The sequence below is a fragment of the Mercenaria mercenaria genome, chromosome 9, assembly GCF_021730395.1.
Source record: "Mercenaria mercenaria strain notata chromosome 9, MADL_Memer_1, whole genome shotgun sequence".
In the NCBI taxonomy this organism is placed as follows: Eukaryota; Metazoa; Mollusca; class Bivalvia; order Venerida; family Veneridae; genus Mercenaria; species Mercenaria mercenaria.
In genome coordinates, this window is record NC_069369.1 from 12,270,067 (window position 1) to 12,286,177 (window position 16,111).

Here is a 16,111-nt window from a genome sequence, read left to right on the forward strand (position 1 = left end):
TATTTCGGGGACCAGCCATGAAACGCAACAATTTCCCACGGAACAGTTTGTAACCAACTTTCCAATTTTTTTGAAAAAAATTCGTGCATATATCTCATCCGGGATGAAGAGGATTTCGAAGACCATTCTACAAAATCGAGGAACAACAAATAACATATGTTTTCCATTGGGAACTGTTTACTAGCGACTAGTGATAGCCATGGTTTTATATAATTCTAACTGACCATTTCATGTAATGTTTCTATTACCTCAGGTATATTGTCATAAATATCAGTTAAATTTACTTCAGGTGGGTCTGTTTCTTCTGAAAAACAGGGAGAGGATTCTAATTTAAATGTTGAAGTGTTTCCTAATTCCTTGTTTTCGTTAACGTTTAGTGAAAGATTGTCTTCTGCTACTTCAGATAAAAAAGAATTTTCAGTGTTGTTTTCTTCAAGAAGAGATATGTGTAACTGATTGTTTTCATCAACGGATAATATATGTGACACAGGTTTAATACATTCAAATATTTTTGTTCGATATCTAGTTTTTCCTGTACGACAGTCAAGCTCAAGTTGTTTGAACTTGAACGTGTCAAACCTAGGGCTATTACAGAGGTGCTGAATTAAGGGCCTATAAACGTCAGTTGTTGTATTGCAGTAGTAGCACAGGTACATATGCATTGTGATCCTGAAAGAAATATCACAAATGATATAATAAAGTAAGTGGAACGTTCCTAAATGGGAAGGCATCAAATCAAACTACCGTACCACTGTAAACATAACTTAAAAATGTATGAAGAAGTGTTGATGATATATTACATTGTTAGACGGTTGTATGACTTATATATGCGTTGATTTACATCTGTTTGTTAATTAAAATTAGTGTAAATTGCTGTTGTCTGATTACAAACGTTATTTTTCAAGACTTACGAGCTGGATATCACTATTTAGACCATTTATTAAAGTAAACTAAAAAGATACAGGACTGCTCTTGCTCGCCACACAAATAACCTTAAGCTGTGCAATGCCGCCACACTTTTTTTCGACCATGTCATGTTTGAATGTCTATAACTCGTTGAATACTGCGTTTTGTCGCTTAAATATTGGACACTATTCAGGGCAAACATTATTATAAAGGTTGACGTTAATACCATAGACCGAAGTTGAAAAGTGAATTAAATATACCGTGATAAACTTTCGCTTTCACATTTTTTCAATGTCCGCCACGAACTGTTTTGCTCGGAACCGGTTAACGGGTATTCGCCCGGACTTTTCTTTGGAACCAAGCCAATTGGTGAAATCTGCAAGTTTTTAAATGGGCTAACGGTAATGGACCGGCAACTCGGCCTGCGTCTACCTCTTTTTGTATTTTTTGTTGTGCTAATTCAGGCTGTTGTTTTACGGACTTCAGGTTTTTTGATACACGAGCTTGACGCGGGCCCGAATAGTTCAATCTGAAACCGTGCTTAAAACCGTTTAATAAAATATTTGCATCATGCGACTTGTATTTACTAAGCCAAATTTCTAAAAATTGGATATTTATAGGTGAATGTGCTACTTTAAAATGGACATCATCGCAAGGTAAGTTATTACTTTCTGTTTGAACCCCTTGAGCCCCGATACTGGTTGAATCCACGACCACGCCAGAATCCACGCCCTCGAAAAAGGTTTTTTCGGCCAGTTTGTTGAAAATAACCCCCTGTGTTTTCTGGCAATGAGAACGTCTCTCCATTGTTATGTTTTGTACCGGTAAAACAATTCATCAAGCTATGTGAACGGCCACAATGGTAACACGCGTGCCGAAACTTGCAGTATGACCAGTTACACGTGCCTTTATTAAAAGGAATACATATGTCTGCTGGCTTTTGCTTTATCTGGCTTTGCCTTGTAGGCTCGTATATGGACGGCATTAACCGCGACCATAATTCATGATTAATGATAGCCCATGACGAAGGCATGCTAGCTTGACGCAGACGAAATTGCTCGTCATACATTTTCCAAAATTTTCCCCCATGACGAGATGCGCATTCCCGTATTACATAGAAATACTGAAGGAGTTCGTGAACTTTGTTTGGGTATGCCGTTAAATAGACAGACATAAAAATGATAAAAGCATCGGACCAGCGTTCGATATTTCCGATGTCATCTTTACACTCTTTAGGCCGACAAGTAATTGTACCATCATGAGAAAACTGCAAAGTACTTCCCGAGGCAAAATCTGAAAGTTCCACCGCACCCTTAAGAAGTAATGCCATGTTGATATATTCACCCCGGCATATTTTCTGCTTTATGCTTGAGGGAACATGAATAGCGATATCATCTTGCGCTAAGCGTGTCATGTCATAATTTTGAGGAAACGAATTTGCATAGTTCAATGAATTGTTAAAATGCACTAACGGTTCATTACTACCTAACATTGTATAATTGTCGGTAGCGTTAGCATAACAATTTGAGCCATCATTTTGGTTTACAACGTCCGCGTTTTGCGCGGTCAATACCGGACATTCACCTTGAGCGTTGTTTTGTTCTGAGTCGGGATTATTTCTACTTGAAAATAAATTATTAGACTCAAAATCGTTATTGAAAGTTTGAGTTTCTCTACTTTGAATGCCATGTACAACCTCAGAATCACGAATTATCTGTTCAAAATCAATAATTGGTGTATTTTGCCTACCTCTGTCCGGACCTGTGCCGTTGTCAATTGCCGGCCTTGCTCGTTTAGCCTCGGCTGCCCTTGTTGTCGGGCCACGTTTATCCGTGCCCCTTCTCTTCACGCCCCTTCCACGACCTGGCATGCTTAAAACTGCTAACTGAATTTACTCTAGATTTTTTAAATGTTGTGCGACGCTGAATTTGCGGACTGAAAGATAGAACGTGGCGGTCACGTGACTTTTATACTCGGCGAAGTTACGAACGATCTCGCGAGAATTACCATGGTTACACTACGCGGCGTCTTGCAATGCTAATTTCCGGTAAATATCTAACCCAAGTTAAGCGAGAAATTTACACCAGAATAAACTAGATTAATATTTAAAATAAATTAATCTCTCTTATTTTGCAGAACAAAGTGTTTATATACAGAGGGAAAGAGTACGAGAGATTGCAGGATTTCAATGGTAGAATGCAGACTTTGTTCCCGAACTCGGAGGTAAACTATCAGTCTTACAGTCATACAGTTTATATTGCATGTACAGATGCAACACAGCTCATATTTGTGAAAAATATTTAACCATACACTTCCCAGTCAAACAAAATATCTGAGGGTATAATGGAATTGGTGTAAGATTTGTAATATTGAGCTGATTGTTTTTTTCATTACAAGCATTCTTTCAGTGACCTCTGAATATTACATAATTATATTAATGTTATATATGAATAGTTGACTGTTAAATTTTGCTTAAGTAATATGACTCAAAAAGGCTGTTTTCACCCAAACTTTGTGTAATTCATTTTAGCTGCTAACAAGTTGACTCTGGATAGATGACTCATCCTGGTACTCATCTTGGTACTGTCATTTAATTACACATTTTTTTTAATTGGATCATTATTCATTGATACTTGAATCAGTAATAAAACTTTCACTTTGTAGTTGATGAAAACTTTGTCAGCCCCATCAGACGACATAAAAGAATCTCCAAAACAATGTATCCTTTTGTTTGTTGGTTAGTTCACCATATTTTCAGGGAATATAGTTATACCCCCACAAACAAAGTTTGAGGGGGTATATAGGAGTGAGCTTGTCGGTCGGTCTGTTGGTCCGTTGGTTTTCATGGTTTCCGGACAATAACTCATGAAAGGCTTGACAGATTTAAATAGTTTTGGTACACAAGTGTAACATCATAAAATACAGGTCAAGTTCGACTTTGAGGTCAGTAGGTCAAAGTAAGCTGTAAAAAGTTTCAATTTACAAATAATCCACAAAAAAATAATGATAATATTCCACCCAATGGTTTTCCAAGTAGCTTATATGCAAAACTTGAACCAAAATTTCAAATTTAAAAGGCACATAATTTTGACAAAAGACACGTGAAATTTGAAAGCATTTGGCAGAGAAACCTGCTTACATGCAAAACTTTCAAAGTTTTCAGCATAGAAAATTTTGCTAAAAGCTCTTATATGTAAGAAATATTAGGTGAAAGGGCTTTAACCCTTACCCTGCTATGTTTCTTAAATGGACTTGTCCATAATTCAATATGGGCAGTACCATTTATTATTCAAAGGGGTGTTCACTGAAAACTTACTGACTGAATAGCGAACAGTGCAGACCATGATTAGCCTGCACGGATGTGCAGGCTAATCTTGGTCTGCACTGGTCGCAAAGGCAGAATAACCTGCTGCCAGCAGGCTAAGGGTTTAAGTGTGTTGTCATAAGACAGCTCTTGTTTTATGTCAGATAAAAAGAAGAATGATTAATACCTATTTAATTAAAATGTAAATCTGTATTTGAATTGATGAAATTATAGCGTGACAGATTTCTGACAGAGTTTTATATGGTGTTTATTTCAGCTCGGTGATACATAATCATTTATAAACACAGAATCTGACTGCTTTTAGCTAGGTGTAACATTAGTTAAATTGATAAGCCACTATATTGTTCTTTAACCTGTGTGCACAGATCTACAGATAAATGCTGTAACCCCGGTGATGGAAATGCATCAGAAATTTCTCAATAAACAAGTCAGTGAGAAAATACTCAAGTAAGTATCAAATTGTTATTCTGTTTCAAAGGCTGAATTTATAGTCATGCAACACAGACAGTAAGGGCATTGTATTCATGAGTCTGTAGCAGAGTGGATAAAGTTGTAGACATGGATCAGTTATCAACATGGATTTTGTAGTGATGTGAGAAAAGAGGAAACAAGAATAAGAAGATTTGATACCTGTTACAGTAAGAACATTTGAAGTATTTTAAGCTTTTGAAATATGTTAATAACAGCTTTCTTATTATTTCAGGTATTACCAGATGAATGAGGTTCAGTTGTTTACATATTCACGGAGAATTGATGAAGGAGGAAGCAATATTGCTGTAAGTGTTTTTGTGATGTTTCCAATTATTTAAAATGTGTACTCATTTTGTTCTAGTGTTTTTTCTACATTTTGTTTTTGCTGATTTTGGTCAGTCTTAGAATTAATAAAACACATGAAAATTACTTAGTGCTACTTTTATTAAACTTTAATAATGAAGAGGACAAGTAAATGAAAGATGCCTTTAAAAAGTAATAAAAAATAAACTGTCTAAATACATTTCTTCCATGGAACTAAATACAGCAATTGTATTCCAACTTCTGGGAAATCAGTTAACCCTTAACCCTGATCGTGCTGGACACAATTAATTCTGCCTTTGCGACCAGTGTAGATAATGATCAGCCTGCACATCCATGCAGTCTGATCATGATCTGCACTGGTCGCCATTCAGTCAGTATCTTTTTGGTAAGCACCCCTTTTAACAGTTAATGGTACTCTCCAAATTGAAAGATTGAAAAGTTCATTATAGAAATTCAGCAGGGTAAAGGTTCAGACAGAAGTTTTGAGAGGTCATATTGCTTGGCGGCATATATCACATCATCATATGACATACCTGTAATATACAGGATGTTGTACATTGTGACATGACACTTGCTATTCCAACAGCTGTCATTAGTAGACAGTTCTGTGTTACAGAGCTTTATTACTTTAAAAGTATGCAAAAGTAAATCTGACTGTTAAAACAACGGGAATGGAAGATAAAGCGCAACTGAATTCAATGTAATATATAAATTGCAGTATTAGTAACTTTCATTGGGGAATGAAAAAACATTGGTTGTGTTCAGAGACACACATATATCTCGCATCCAAATGGAAAGTACTAAACAAGGATTCTTAAAGAGCATATTAGAATAACAATAAGCTTGTAACCTTACAACCAAGTTTTATTGAAAAAAAATGATTAAATTTGCTGTAGGTCAACTTTAGATTTTTATTTTTTAAGGCAAGTTTTATCGAACTTTTGTTTTTACTTTTACATTGCATACCTTAGGCTAATAGCAGAGCTACCGGCACCGCAAAGCGGCGCCGACAGCGTCGCATTACGGTTAGACGTGTGAAAAAAGAAATGAATAGAGAGATCTAACTGTGTATACTATCGAGTTGAAAATTCGTGGTACTTTTTTGGCATCGGTGTTGTTCGGATTTTTTCATGTGTACTATGTACATAGTAATTAATCAATAAAGACGTCAGTAGACGCTTACTGTTTACGGTTGACAAAAGCGTCTCGCTTACTGCTTTGAATATAGAATAAAAATGTAAATGAGCGTTTGATAATAAGAAATTATTGCTAAATACATTTTCTAGGAAGAAAAAAGAAATAAAATACAATAATTTCATTTTGAAACGACTTTCGTCACACTGCCATTACTGAACTTAATTATATATACTTACGTTTGTCCCGATGACGTCATAACTCCACAGTGGTGTAGTGGTTAGCGAGTTCGCGTTGAAATCCAGAGGTAATGAGTTCGAACCTCACCTGGACCAGATTTTTTTAATTCCTTTTTTATTTCAGTCCTTTTTTGTATTATTATAAGTTTTGAAAATATTGTATAGCTAAAGTCATTCATGTGAAATTTAACAAGTGTTTAGTTTTGATGTCAGGTTCCAATGCAGTGCTTGTGCAGTAGTCAGGAGACATAACTTTAAAAAAAATAGCTTTAGAATCATAATATACAGGCATTGAACTGTGAAAAGCAAATAATGCTCTTCTTCCCGTTCACATATATTTCGTCCGTTAGCTTTAAAATCACTAACCAGAGTTTATATAAATAAAAATAAAACTATTGGCGATGAATTATCAATAAACATCAAAAAGGTTCTTACTGCCATCCCTATTCTCTAGTGCTAAAAGATTAACCATAAAAACGCCATAGATTGTGAACTTAAAAGTTCTGTAAATAAACAGGTGTTTACGAGAATTTCGGCAAACACTGTTTTTCTCTAGGTAAAATTCTGATCATTAACTTTTAAAAATTGCTAGTCTTTTGGGTTTAAAACAAGCTTTGTACAGTCATGTAAATGATTGTAATTTTCCCATACCAGGCGTCTTTTATAGCAGTTTTTAGCTCGACTATTCGAAGAATAGTCTAGCTATTCTACTCACCCTGGCGTCGGCGTCGGCGTCACACCTTGGTTAAGTTTTTGCATGCAAGTACATACAGCCATCAATTAAAGGCATATAGCTTTGAAACTTATTTTTTCTTTTTCTAGGTCAATTACCAACCTTTCTGGGTCAAGTCCCATAACTCTGACATGTATTTTGAGCAAATTATGCCCCCTTTTGGACTTAGAAAATTTTGGTCAAAGTTTTACATGCAAGTTGCTATCTCCAAAACTAATGCAGATATTGATTTGAAACTTCACATGTTTCTTCGGGGTTAAAAAACTAGTTGATAGCAGCAAGTCCCATAACTCTGACATTCATTTTGGCCAAATTATGCCCCCTTTTGGACTTAGAAAATTCTGGTTAAAGTTTTGCGTGCAAGTACATACAGCTATTTCTAAAATGCATATAGATTTGAAACTTATTTTTTCTTTTTTCTAGATCAATTACCAACCTCACTGGGTCAAGACCCATAACTCTGACATGTATTTTGAGCAAATTATGCCCCCTTTTAGACTTAGAAAATTTTGGTTAAAGTTTTACATGCAAGTGACTATCTCCAAAACTAATGCAGATATTGATTTGAAACTTCACATGTGTCTTCGGGGTTATAAAACTAGTTGATAGCAGCAAGTCCCATAACTCTGACCTTCATTTTGGCCAAATTATGCCCCCTTTTAGACTTAGAAAATTCTGGTTAAAGTTTTGCGTGCAAGTACATACAGCTATTTCTAAAAGGCATATAGATTTGAAACTTATTTTTCCTTTTTCTAGATCAATTACCAACCTCACTGGGTCAATACCCATTACTCTGACATGTTTTTCAAGCAAATTATGCCCCCTTTTAGACTTAGAAAATTTTGGTTAAAGTTTTACATGCAAGTTATTATCTCCAAAACTAAAGCAGATATTGATTTGAAACTTCACATGTTTCTTCGGGGTTATAAAACTAGTTGATAGCAGCAAGTCCCATAACTCTGACATTCATTTTGGCCAAATTATGCCCCCTTTTGGACTTAGCAAATTCTGGTTAAAGTTTTGCGTGCAAGTACATACAGCTATTTCTAAAAGGCATATAGATTTGAAACTTATTTTTCCTTTTTCTAGATCAATTACTAATCTCACTGGATCAAGTCCCATAACTCTGGCATGTATTTTGGGCAAATTATGCCCCCTTTTGGACTTTGAAAATTCTGGTTAAAGTTTTACATGCAAGTTTCTATCTCCAAAACTAATGCAGATATTGAATTGAAACTTCACATGTGCCTTCGAGGTTATAAAACTAGTTAAGAGCAGCAAGTCCCATAACTGATATGCATTTTGGTCAAATTATTCCCCCTTTTGAACTTAAAACTCTTTTGATATTTAACCTTTTTGGGTAATATTTTCCTGCTTCTGGGACAATATTTCGAATAGTCGAGCTTGGCTGTCTTATTACGGACAGCTCTTGTTTTTACTAAAAGTTGGACACATTCTTCCATCCAAAAAGAACCAAAATTTGACAATAATGACATTTAAAAGAATTGCAATAGTCATTTCCAGGATTACGTAAATTCTAATTTCTATTAACGTTGGAACTGGAACATTAACTTTTTACATTAAGTCCTCATTGCCAAACATTTACACGCAAAGAGACAGAATTCCTTTGGCTGTTGGTGTAATGAGATTCTGTTAGGTTTGAAATTTTCAAGATTCAAGCTTTTCAATTTGAAGGAGTTATCATTTGTGACTGGTTTCCAGTATGATAATAATTTATGTAAAATTTTTGATGCAGTACGTTTTAAGAAGAATAACAGAAATTATTCAATTACGTTTTTTTTTCTTTATCTTGATGCCGATTTTAATCTATATCGAACTTTCTTTTGATTATATATAGAATATCTTTCGAGTTTTCCCATGTCAAGAATTAATCTTGATGCAGTCTAAAACAAGCATTCAGAAATCATGAATTATCATTAATACTTATAATTTTAATAGATCTAATAGAACATAAACTTCCAAAACGAATCCATAATTCCAGATAATTCCAACAACACTCCTTTAATTTTTAAGGGCACTGGTGATTTTTCAAGGGAGCTCTGCCTTTTAGGTAGCACCTAATTTCATATTATGTTATATTTGACTATTACAGAATATCTGGCAAGAGAAAACAAACATGACAACAGCCTCTCCTCTACCTGGTATACTGTGCTGGTTCCCAGTCACTCAAACCATTGTGGTAAGTTTGGTACCCTGTCACTCAAACTATTGTGGTAAGTTTGGTACCCAGTCACACAAACCATTGTGGTAAGTTTGGTACCCAGTCACTCTAACTGTCAGGCAGACATGATTGTATACTTAGATTTAGCATGGAAGCCTATCCAGACTAGGCCATCCATACACCATCATTGGATGAGAAAATTAAATGAAAAAAATATACCCAGTGAAGGGGTTTGGCAAATAGCTACGATTGTGAATAATTGTAAAAAATCATGTTAAACAATATCAAAAACACCTTTTATATCAAACTTTCATGGATATCAATCAAGTATATGATGTCACACATGTATGATAATGAAGTTTAAAATGGTGTATTTTTTCACAAATCACCATCAGAGTTACGTACCAGACCCCTGAGATACCCATCACATTTACGTACCAGACCTCTGAGATACCCATTAATGTTTAAATTACAGAACATGAAATGACAGATTTTAAGATTTATTTTTGTATTTATTTTGTTTTTTGGACCATTTATTTCTTGGTAAAAAAAGTTTAGTTTTTACATCCTTAAAATGGTGCCACTATGCTTTCCCATAATGTGTTGTGTTGTTTTGATCAGGCTATTTGGCATGTCCTGAGATATACCAAATAGAAGAGCATGCTACCCGTCCAATTTAGACAAGTGCAAATCAGTGTAAGGGGGCACTTGCCCCTCATCGATGTGGGTTTGAGCCTTACTCGGGGTGTTGAATTCTTCATGTGAGGAAGGCATCCAGCTGGCTTACGGAAGGTCAGTGGTTCTGCCCATGTACCCTCTGATGAAATAATGCACAGAGAGGCACTGGGGTCTTCCTCAAAGCTGGAAAGTATCCATATGACCTATAATTGTGTCGGTGCGAAGTTAAACCCGACAGAAACAAAAACAGACTTTTTTGATGAAATATACAGAAGGGTGCCTGGCATTAGTTGAAATGTAGATGCAAAAATCTATTATTAATTATACTGTAGTGGTTTATGTGTATTTCAGTATAAAGTGAGTCCCATTGAGACGGCAATAGAAACTCTGGACTCTTCCAACAAGAAACTGAGCTCTGCAATAGAACATCAGCTTACCGAACCAAAAGCAAGGCTCGATCAACTTGGTTAGTATATCTCTATCTAAAAAATACATATAAAACCTAAAGCAAGGCCCGGTCAGCTTGGTAAGTGTTTCTCTATCAAACATTGCTTACAAAACCTAAAGCAAGGGTTGATCAACTTGGTTAGTGTATCTCAACCTAACAAATGCATATAAAACTTAAAGCAAGGCCCGATCAGCTTGGTAAGTGTTTCTCTATCAAACATTGCATTGATGATATCTAGGTCAAGTTCGAAACTGGGTCATGTGCGGTCAAAAACTAGGTCAGTAGGTCTAAAAATAGAAAAACCTTGTGACCTCTCTAGAGGCCATATTTCTCATGGATCTTCATGAAAATTGGTCAGAGTGTTCACCTTGATGATATCTAGTTCAAGTTCGAAACTGGGTCATGTGCGGTCCAAAACTAGGTCAGTAGGTCTAAAAATAGAAAAACCTTGTGACCTCTCTAGAGGCCATATTTCTCAATGGATCTTCATGAAAATTGGTCAGAATGTTCACCTTGATGATATCTAGTTCAAGTTCAGAACTGGGTCATGTGCGGTCAAAAACTAGGTCAGTAGGTCTAAAAATAGAAAAACCTTGTGACCTCTCTGGAGGCCATATTTTTCATGAGATCTACATGAAAATGGTGAGAATGTTCACTTTGATGATATCTAGGTCAAGTTCAAAACTGGGTCACGTGCCTTCAAAAGCTAGGTCATTAGGTCAAATAATAGAAAAACCTCGTGACTTCTCTAGAGGCCATATTTTTCAATGGATCTTCATGAGAATTGGTCAGAATTTTTATCTTGATGATACCTAGGTCAAGTTCAAAACTGGGTCACATGAGTTAAAAAACTAGGTCACTATGTCAAATAATAGAAAAAACGATGTCATACTCAGTTCAAAACTGGGTCATGTGGGGACAGGTGAGCGATTCAGGACCATCATGGTCCTCTTGTTTTTAACTTGTCTCTGGAGGCCTCTGGCCAAGTGGTTAAAGTAGCTGACTTTGTTTTACTTACCCCTGACCTCTTGTATTTGAAGCCTTTCTCTTAGGCAGACTTCAGTTGGGGAAAATGGCCAGGCATTCAGTCCTGCAATGTCAAAAAAACTGCCTGACCAAAAAACAATCCACTGGACTGAAAATGAACTTGTAATGCAGATTCAAACCAAGCCTCTGTAAACTACCAGTTTAACATGCTGTTTTACAAGCTTGACACGAATCTTCGCCATTTATCATTTATTAGCCCACCATCATCAGATGGTGGGCTATTCAAATCACTCTGCATCCGTGGTCTGTCGTCCTTCCGTCGGTTAACAATTTCTTGTTATCGCATCTCCTCAGAAACTACTGGGGGGATTTTGACCAAACTTTGTCAGAATGATGTATTGGTACCCTAGTTGTTTCCCCCTGAAAATCAGACTGGTTCAACAATTTTTGAGTGAGTTATGGCCCTTTGTTTATTTTCATAATTTACATAGATTTATATAGGGAAAAATTTTGAAAATCTTCTTATACAAAACCACAGGGCCTAGGACTTTGATATTTGGTATGTAGCATCATCTAGCGGTCGTCTACCAAGATTGTCCAAATTATTTCCCTAGCGTCAAATATGGCCCCGCCCTGTGGGTCATATTGTTTAATTATATAGACTTATATAGGGAAAAACTTTAAAAATCTTGTCATAACCTACAACATTCAAATTTGGACCTTATGTATAGTTTTGATTGGCTAGATGAACCTTGACATGAGTTGACCTTGATCTTGACCTAGTGACCTTCTTTCACATTTCTGTAGCTACAGCCTTCAAATTTGGACCACTTGCATAGGTTTGTGTACCGAAATAATCTTTGACCTTGACATTGACCTAGTGACCTACTTTCACATTTAATTTGGACCACATGCATAGTTTTGTGTTCCAAATGAAATTTGACCTTGATTTTGACCTAATGACCTACTTTCACATTTCTCAAGCTAACAGTCTTCAAATTAGGACCATGTGCATAGTTTTCTGTACCGAAATGAACTTTGACCTTGAGATGGACCTAGTGACCTACTTTCACATTTCTGTAGCTACAGCCTTCAAATTTGGACCACATGCATAGGTTTGTGTACAGAAATAAACTCTGACCTTGACATTGACCTAGTGACCTACTTTCACATTTTTGAAGGTACAGGCTTCAAATTTGGACCACATGTATAGTTCTGTGTTCCAAACTGAAATTTGACTTTGAATTTTACCTAGTGACTTACTTTCACAATTCTTAAGCTACAGCCGTCAAATTTGGAACACATGCATAGTTTTGTGTACCAAAATGAACTTTGACCTTTAGATTGACCTAGTGACTGACGTTCACATTTTTCAAGCTACATGCTTCAAATTTGGACCACTTGCAAAGTTTTGTGTTCTGAATTGAAATTTGACCTTGATTTTTATCTAGTACCAACATTTCTCAAGCTACAGCCTTCAAATTTGAAGCACATGCATAGTTTTGTGTACAGAAATGAACTTTGACCTTGAAATTGATCCTACTTTCACATTTCTTTAGCTGCAGCTTCAAATTTGGACCACATGCATGGACCACATGCAAAGTTTTGTGTTCCAAAATGAACTTTCACCTTGGTTTTGACCTTGATCTGTAGTCTTGAAATTTGGAACAGTCAAAAATGGTTCAATGGTGGGCGCCAAGATCACTCTGTGATCTCTTGTATTAAGATGAATCTCTTCATTTCATACTCATTTTTGCTTTCTGTACGTTCGGCAGGCATGTATTTTCATTAATTTCTGAATTCTGCACTGGACGCTATTTTGTCAAAAAATGTTGCAGTTCTCGGGATAGGATAAATGCCGGTCAGTCAGACTGCATCCGGGTTAAAAAATGTCTGCATCCGGGTTATGTCCATCGGACCGATGTCTTTCCAAAAGTCTGCTAAGGACGAAGAATTGTCTCATGTAAAGAAACTGTCTGCTTGTAGATGGTTGTAGTTGTATGTTCTACTAGGGTACAGTCTGCCCACTTAGCCCGCCCGCTTAGTAGTTAGAGCGTCGGTCTACGGATCATGGGGTCGTGAGTTCGATCCTCGAGCGGGGCGTATGTTCTCTGTGACTATTTGATAAACGACAATGTGTCTGAAATCATTAGTCCTCCACCTCTGATTCATGTAGGGATGTTGGCAGTTACTTGCGGAGAACAGGTTTGTACTGGTACAGAATCCAGGAACACTGGTTAGGTTAACTGCCCGCCGTTACTTGACTGAAATGCTGTTGAAAAACGACGTTAAACCCAAAACAAACAAACAAAACAGTCTGCCCACTTAGCTCAGTAGGGGAGCACAGATCTATGGATCATAGGGTAATGAGTTTGATTCCAGTGTGAGGTATTTGACAAAACTTTATCAATGTATTACAAAGTCCTTTGGCTCAGTTATGAAATGTTTTCAACATAATTTACCGCCCTAATTAGGGTATAATTGCAGTAAATCTATTTGAAAGCACAATAATTAATATCACTATATGTGTTTGACCAGAAGAGTACAAGACAAAGATCAAGATTAAAAGCATTGGATAGAGTTTCATAGAATTTTATTGATTTTCTAAAACGCTTTTCTGCATCAAATATTGGATGAAATTCCAATGCTTATTTAAGTCTTTAAGGTGTCTATATTGAAATTGCAGGTATGTTGCTGAAGGGTATAGTAGATGCTGCAGTGATGGGTGGAATCTCCAATTGGAAACATTTCTACAATGACGACTTTGCTGAAAATGACAAAGATAGAGACTTTGTAAAACAACTCAAGGAACACACTAAAACACAGGTAAGAGTGCCAAAACTACAGGTATTAATGACTGCTTACCCTATAGCCTGCAGGCAGAAAATGATTCTGCCTTTGCAACCAGTGCAGACCAAAATCAGCCTGCACATCTGTGTCTGCACTGTTCGCTATTCAGTCATTAAATTTTCAGTGAACATGCCTTCGAATAATAAATGGTATTGCCCAAACAGAATGATGGACCAGTCCATTTTAGAAATTTAGCAGGGTAAAGGTTAAACTGGTAATGTAAACAGCTTTATAGAGCTGGATATGAGAACACGGAACACTATTCAGCCACATGCTAGAATGGAAATTACTGAAAAGTAAGAATTAGTGCTGCAGTGATATTGTTTAAAACAAGAAATAGTTCCCCAGACAAAATTAGAAAAGTACAGAAATTGAGTTGAGAAAGATAAAAACTGATGTGATTTGTATAAAACAGTATGTTATATAGTCAGTAAAAAAAACTCTTTAGAGCTTATGTTATTTGTATATACCTTGCCAACTCGAAATGAAATCTTATTTTCTTTAAGACTAGTGTGCGTAATCTTGCAAATAGGTATAATAAATAAAAGTACTGAAGATCTATCTGTTACATTAGTTTTGACATATTGAAACTGTTTGCATATTTATGTTTGTACTTAGAGGTATATATCTGTACTTGCAGGCTGTTTTGATAAAGGATGGTATGTGGGTATTTAAACGTAAATGTCCAGAAGTACAGAAACCTTTCCATGCCTATCTGGAGGAGAAACATCTAGAATGGCTACAGATGGTTGAAACAGAGTACAACATCAAGGTACCACTTGGGGCAATATTGAAATCACACACGTCACTCACTTTGTCTTTCATTTCTTTACTGGTATATTAAAAACATATAAATGGATTTTCAAGCTAGTACACATCAATGGTTTTATGTCAATATTTAACAAGATACAAACATGACAAAGGTCTCTGGGTCAAGGTCACATTTTGAGGTCAGATTTCAGATATCTTTAATTGTTGTCTGCTGCATATCTTCTAAACAGCTGAAAGGATTTTCATAAACCCAACATTAAATTGTTAAACTCATCAAGATGATGTGCAGAGTACTCACCTTCCCTGTATCAAAGCAGCTTATTTTGGTATTAGTCACATTATGTGATAGCTCTAGGTTTCTTTCTAGAATACTCTTCATTGTGAAAATCTTTAAAAGGTATATGACTTGCAGAATGTTTCAGTTTGATATTATATCTGTAATATAGTTTGTACAATTGTGAGTCACTTCCCCCTCCATACCACAGCCCCCTCAACCCCCAAAAATTGATATTCTTGAACACATTTTAGGTAAAGGAGAAAGTGTCTGGCACAAGTACATTGAAGCGATTCCAGTCTTTGTCAGTGGTCAGTCTGGATAGACTTAGTAGTATGTACCCACCTAATTCTCCACAGGGGTAAGTTGTAATGTTTTCAAATTTTTCATACCAACCAAATTTTCCACAGGGGTAAATTATATGTACCAACCTAATCTTACACAGGAGAAAGTTGTCATGTTTTCAAAATTTTCATACCAACCTAATTTCCCACAGGGGTAAGTTACATGTACCAACCATGTGTATATTGCTCTGCATTCCAGTGCTCTTGTTTTTATTTGGCCGATCCCTTTTTTGTTCTCTTACAATAAAAATATTTTGAATAACTTCCCTTTTATGTTACTATAAATAGCTTATTTTGAAACTTTTTTATTATTGGCTGTAGGGAAAAATAGATACCACTTTTCTGTGGTACAACATAGATGATACCTCCAATATTTAGGTGTATTTTTACATACCTGCACCTGGTAAGGATTTTTTTGTGGACTTAGAAATTTTTTTGGAATTTC

At 36.0% G+C, this 16,111-nt stretch overlaps 1 protein-coding gene across 1 annotated transcript in view; it reads left to right on the forward strand.

Moving 5' to 3' along the window:
- The window catches only part of LOC123546475 (dedicator of cytokinesis protein 1-like), a 123,622-nt gene that overhangs the window by 72,719 nt on the left and 34,792 nt on the right, over positions 1 to 16,111 (forward strand). The window contains exons 39-47 of the mRNA XM_053550407.1: positions 3,043 to 3,129; positions 3,571 to 3,625; positions 4,597 to 4,678; positions 4,935 to 5,007; positions 9,246 to 9,332; positions 10,344 to 10,458; positions 14,114 to 14,253; positions 14,918 to 15,049; positions 15,577 to 15,683. Of these exons, the coding sequence (XP_053406382.1) occupies positions 3,043 to 3,129; positions 3,571 to 3,625; positions 4,597 to 4,678; positions 4,935 to 5,007; positions 9,246 to 9,332; positions 10,344 to 10,458; positions 14,114 to 14,253; positions 14,918 to 15,049; positions 15,577 to 15,683 (878 nt within the window). The remainder of the gene's footprint in view (positions 1 to 3,042; positions 3,130 to 3,570; positions 3,626 to 4,596; positions 4,679 to 4,934; positions 5,008 to 9,245; positions 9,333 to 10,343; positions 10,459 to 14,113; positions 14,254 to 14,917; positions 15,050 to 15,576; positions 15,684 to 16,111) is intronic.